At 51.3% G+C, this 6,000-nt stretch overlaps 1 protein-coding gene across 9 annotated transcripts in view; it reads left to right on the plus strand.

Moving 5' to 3' along the window:
• Positions 1 to 6,000, plus strand: part of HOXB3 (homeobox B3) — a 67,458-nt gene that overhangs the window by 57,196 nt on the left and 4,262 nt on the right. For 8 of the 9 annotated variants that reach the window (XM_069634602.1, XM_069634605.1, XM_069634601.1 and 5 more), the window contains one exon: positions 5,502 to 6,000. This exon is cut by the window's right edge and continues 43 nt beyond it. In XM_069634602.1, coding sequence (XP_069490703.1) covers positions 5,620 to 6,000 — 381 coding nt within the window. In that variant the 5' untranslated portion in view covers positions 5,502 to 5,619. Of the gene's footprint in view, positions 1 to 3,215; positions 3,310 to 5,501 lie in introns of those variants that run through there. The other variant, XM_069634606.1, reaches the window with a different exon arrangement.

Raw genomic sequence — 6,000 nt, forward strand, 5'->3', positions numbered from 1 at the left:
CCCACCCACGCAGTGCATGGCCTCTCCCTTCTCTCTGCCCTCACTTGAAAGAGAGCTTCTAAACTTCCAGTGTGCAGTGCTGCAGTCGCGTCTTCTGTAAGTACGTGTGCGTGCTTTTTCCTGTCTCTGTGTACACATCCATTGCCAATAGTTCTATTGAGTCAGCCTTGCACCACTCAGTGCTCAAAATGTTGCCAAAAAGATAAACTCTGCAACGGCGATAACGTGATGCTTCCAGGCCCACCGATTAGTCAAGTGGGGAAGCCATGCCCTGCACTAGTTCGGACTCATCAAGGCTCCCTGTCAGAAATCGAGCCACTAAACCACAGCTTGGCTGTGTGTGTGTGTGTGTGAGAGAGTAAGAGAGGGCGAGAGAGGCAACGTCGTATTTCCCGATGCAAGATTATGCTGTCGCGGAAGTTGTTAAGTGCACGTGCAACCATGAACGTGTACATGGGTGTGTGTATATACTTATGTCTGTACCTATCTCTGTGGTAATCGTGACAATCCCATTGCAAACTGAAAGCTCGTTCTGAAGCAGGGCCTTTGTGTGGTTGTTGCTATTGTGCCTCGATGCTTGCACGGTGGGTCTTGTTTAGCTGCATCTTTCTTTATACTTGTGTATTACTGTGTGTGATTTGCTGTGTGTGTTCTTCTTGTTCGTATGTGCATGCAACTATTAACTGTTAGTTAGATCGGCCTCTTTTACAGACGTGTTTGACGATGGCACAATCCCACTGAATAACGCTTTGTGAACCAGGCGCAGTGTGTTTTGCTTATGCTTGCATTGTGTGTTTGGTTTTCGGGGTGTTCCTTGTAATAGGCATGTCTGTTTTGGATGATATGTTCGTCTTAAGTGTTCACTCAGCTATTCTTGTGTCTGTGTATGCTCATTTCAATACGTGTGTGCCGCTGTGAGCTTTTGGGGGTGTTCTGGTGTGTTTTCTTTAGTGTGTGCTCTGCGTGCGCATGCGTGCTCGGATGTGAACTTCTCTGTCCCTCTACAGGCGTGCTTCTGTTCATGCATGGATTGTTTATGTGCCTGCATCTTGTCTGTGCACGTCGCGCTCCTTTGTATGTACACGTGTATCTGCTTACTCTGTGCATGCTGTGTACATGTAAGTCCGCCTATGTCTCCTGTTATGTACACCACTGTGCATGTCTGGCTCTTTGTGCTTATTGACACTTATATGTGTGTTTGTGTGCACCTGCATCTCCATATGTTATGTGTGTATGTGATGAGTGCGCTATCTGTTGTGTCTGAGTAAACTTGATCATTTACGTACCAATTTGCTCATTCAAACCTGGATATGTACGTGTGTACTCAAACTTGTGAATCCGTGCATATGTGTCTTTGTTGGTTCCTATGTGGTATATATGCATACAGTGGTGTTTGTATATATCTCCGTTCGTGTGCTTCTGCGTGATTGGCTATTCATGTGGAGTGTTGTGTATGTATGTGGGTGTGCACATGGATGGACATACTTATCCTGTCAAGCGTGTGTGCGTGTGCCTGCCTATCGTTTTGTATGCACAAATAATTTGAGTACTGGCGTTGTTCTTGGCCGCCTGTGTGCATGTACGAATTCATGAACTTATTTTAAGTTTGTGTGTGCTTTCTCTGCCATTGTATGTGCCCATATGTTTGATGAATTGTGTGTGCGTCCAGTGACTGTATGGATTCCTGTGCCCATTGCAAGCTGGTATGTGACTGTGCGTCTGAATGGTGTATCTATGCACACGTGGCTTGTGCGTTTGGTCTCTTTTGTGCGTGTGAATGCAGGGGTCTGTGCACTTATTGCGCGCTTATTGCCGAGACTTTCAGGACATTTCGGCGAATAAGGCTCTTATGTACATATATGCCATGTACTGTAATAGAAAGTGGCTCTTGCATAGCGCAATAACTGCCACTGTGTGAGCCTCTTGGCCCTAGTGTTGCACTGTGTTTGTGTACCTGAATGTTTCAATCGTTGTATTAATCTACGCTTGTATATGTGTGCTTTCCTATATTTCAAAAACATCTAGACTTGTTGTTGTGTTGGTGTGCACGCAGGGACGGGATTCGAGCGTGTTTCTGTGTGTTTCTGTGCACATGTGATGTGTCTAGCAGGGCTGGAGTGATTCGGCCGGATCTCTTATTTTGTGTGTATGGCTTGCAGTCTGGGGAGGGGGGTGAGAGTGCTGCCTCTTACCTAGGTACAAGACCACGACACACATTGCGCGCATCAGGGACCCCATTATTCATCCTGGGACCACTGCTCTTATCTCTCCTGTGTGATATGGGGCCGCTTTGAAGTGCATATCGCCCTCGGGGTGAGAAAGTCGCAGCTCCCTGGGCCTAGGAGGTTTAACACCCAGCTCGCCTTGAAGTTGGCAGGTGGTATCGCCTCATACCGGTCCCCACTGGGCACACACCAACACCGATTTGTTCACGGGGACCCTCGACACCCTCCCTTTAAAGGGACAGCTCACACCCTCGCCTGCAATCTGTTCCTTTCCTCGGTTCAATTATTTAATTAACTGTTTTAAATGCCTGTCCTTTGGCACCAACGATGGCAGGCGCCCACTCCCCACCCCTTCCCCTCACCATCGGAGGTACGGCTATGTAGCGGAAAGACACATTATGTTGGCCGGGTGCCATTTAAATAACATGAAACACATCTGAAAATAGGCGCCTGCTTTGAAGTGCGCCGGGGTGACACCTGGTCGGGAATCCGGCTCCAGAGCTCATGCCCTCTCCGTCCACCACGTCGGCCCCATTAGCATATCCCCCGTTCCACTGGTGACGCTGTCTTTAGCAGAAAGGATTAACACTGCCTGGCTTGGGCCCTGCTCCCTCTCGGCCCAAAGAGCCGCTTGATTTGCTATTTCTTTCCAATGCCGCTCCTGCCAGCATTTGCCCTTCTTCCTGGAGCAGGGAGCGCTCTCCCCTGCAGCTGGGTGGTGGTGGCGGTGGCGGACCTGTGCCTGCGTGCGGGGGGAACGCAGAGGCCATTGTTAGCAGGCAGCAGCAGGGCGGACCACGTCTGCAGGGCGAGCAAGGAGCCTGGCCACTCAAAGCCCTGAGCTGCGCGGCGGATCTGGGCGGGCATCGCTGGCTGTCGGCGGAGCAGGGGATCCGGGCGGGCGGGCGGGCAGGCAGGCAGGCCCTCCCTCCCCTCCTGGATTGCGAGCTGCCTCCTCCGCGTGCCCTTCTCCTGCAGGCAGGGCTGGCTATCTCGCCTATTGATTGCTGCTGCTGGGGGCGCTGGATGTGGGCAATATATTACATGTCTGCCGGGGCTGCTCTCCTCCTCGTCAGTGGCTAAGGTAAGCTGGACTCAAATAGGCTATCACTTTGTGAATGGCGGAGTACGTGTCCCGGTGATTTATGGCCATATGCGCGCCATCGCGGTTCAGGCAGAGTTCACAGAGCTGTACGCTTCCCTTCCACGCAGGACTGCCTTCCTTCCTGTGGCCCCTGCTCTTGCTTTGCACCCTGCCCGTCTCCCCCCCACCCAAGCAAAGCATGTGTGGAATCTGGTTCCGTGGACCGTGGCTTGAAAAGAGAGGAGGCATGTGTTGTGCTTTTATGACTGACTATGCGCCGCTTAGGTGGCGGCGAGTCTTTGTTGCTGTGTGTGTGTGTGTTTGTGATGTGGTCGCAAAGGCTTCTTTGGTTCCGATCTCGGACGGGGGTGTTGGGTCGTAGTCTCGGTGGGGCCCCGGTTGTTCGGTTATCCCTGAATGCTAGACGCGATCCCTGGAGACAGCTGCAGTTTTATAATTTACGAGGAGGATTTATGGGTTTCCAACATGGAGGAGAAGCCCCTGGAGACCTGCCTCGCCGATTCCTTCGTTTTCCTCTGATGTGTTGTACCCCTCTCTCTAAGCCCGTGCCCTTCGTTCGTTTGCCCACCTATGCCCGGGTTCTTTTCTCCTTATTTCCTTGTTGGTGGGAGGCAGCTCCCATCTCCGAGGGAATCTTGCGAGAGCCTTAAAGCTGGGCAGAGTCGGCTTTGCTTAATTGGAACCTGCAATCATGGCACATGTAATATTCCGGTCGAGGCTCGGGCGATCCCTTGGAGTAAATAATTAGGGTGCCGTCCGCCTGCAACGAAGATAAACGAGCCACATTTCTGACGCGCTGAGGGATGAGACCCAAACGGAGCTCGGCGCCGGGCTTTCCCACAAAACGCCCGCTTAATTCAGCTTCCATGGCTGTTATCTTTGCTGTTATTTGTAGCCGTTTCTCCCACGCCAACACCTAAAGTGAAACGGCGCAGGGCATAGCAGTAGGCCCGATTCTTTCCGTACAGTAAATACACGAGAATTTAGACATATGAATACACGTCACATCCCTGGGTTACACACTTCTTGGCAGCTATTTTAGCGCCACGCGAATCCTTTTGAACGATATAAGAAATCGCTTTCAGCCGAATGTAGGCCGCTCTCGCGTGGCATTTACACAGACACCCCTAGAATATCACCCCCATTCACACAAATAGACCCCTAGAATAGCTCTCCCATTTATCCAAAGGCCAGTCCAGAGAAGTAAATATTCGCCTCAAAGCGTGCACAAATATTGTCTGAAATTGTTTCTTAAATTTAAGTAAAATACATTCAAGCACAATACAAACCGCTCCCATTTATTGGCAACTAAATAAATAAATACAGCCCGTCGTTGATTTAAAAAACACAGAATTGCAGAGATCGAGGAAGCATGTTTATTTCCACGAATTCCTCGTGAATCGGGCCCTTCTGACCGCAATTGTTTCTGCTCCCGAATTCGAGGCAGGGAAAAAGAAATGAAAGGAAAACCTCGTGCTCTTTTTAAACTCTGTCTGCTGACCGAGTGACCCCCATACATCAAATAAGGTTCCATAGCAGACAGTGGCTATTCTCCGGTTTTTTCCCCTGGGTAGAAAAGTTAAAGGGTGCGGGAGAGGGGCGAGAGCAGACGCCGGTTTTTCCGTTTTCGTGGCGGTTGTGTGGGACTGCAGAAGGCAAAGCCAGAGAGGGAATGAGAGAGAAGGCGGGCCCGGGGAGGAGAAAGGAGACACTGCAGCGGGGCTTACTCTGCGGAGTTCTCTAAACACGCCCGTCTCCGGGAAGGAAGATTTCTGCGCGTTTTGGTTTCTTTCACAAATGAGAAAAACGAGTTGTTGTTTATTTAGTTGATTTATTTTGCAAGCGATATTCTCTCCTCCTCCAAATGTGATGTGTGGTATTTTTTGTAGTAAGAAACATATGCCGACGTTAGCGTACCTGCGAGTAAGAGCCCTTGCCATCGGTACTACACTATGCAATGTTTGTTGTCTGCTTATGTGCCCATGCATGTGGGGGTCCACGAGTGCACCGACCCAGGGTGCCGTGATAAGATAAGCGGGGTATGTTTGATTTGGGGGGGGTGCTGTCCCCTTGGCATCTGCTGGGCCTGTGTGTCACCCTATTCATGTCATTGGCTTTTCTGCACGGAAGATGGAGCACTTCTCTCATGTGTGTCTCTTCTAACCTTTCAGGTCAGCTTCCAGGGGACGGCTGGGACCGGACTGTCACGTGACCTTGGGGTGCCAATGTTCTTCCACACGGGTGTCAGGACCCTGGTAGCCTCTGGAATATATTTTGGGAAGGCCAGTGATGCAGAAAACCAGCTACTACGACAACTCCACGCTCTTCGGCGGCTACTCCTACCAGGGTGCCAATGGCTTCGGCTATGAGGGCCCTGGGCAGGGCTTCCAGCCTTCTTCCCACGCTGACAATGACTACCAGAGGTCGGCCTGCTCCCTGCAGGCGCTGGGCAATGCGCTGCCCCATTCCAAGAGCAAGGAGCTGAATGGGAGCTGTATGCGGCCCAGTCTACCCCCAGAACCCCAGCAGCCCCCGCCTGTGTCACCGCCGCTCTCTGCCACCAACACAAGCAGCAGTACCCAGCCGCAACCTGGTAGCAGCAAGGGCACAGCCAGCAAGTCTAGCCCCAGCGCCACTCTCACCAAGCAGATCTTCCCCTGGATGAAAGAG

Source organism: Ambystoma mexicanum, chromosome 13, assembly GCF_040938575.1.
Source record: "Ambystoma mexicanum isolate Mex_15411 chromosome 13, UKY_AmexF1_1, whole genome shotgun sequence".
Classification (NCBI taxonomy): Eukaryota; Metazoa; Chordata; class Amphibia; order Caudata; family Ambystomatidae; genus Ambystoma; species Ambystoma mexicanum.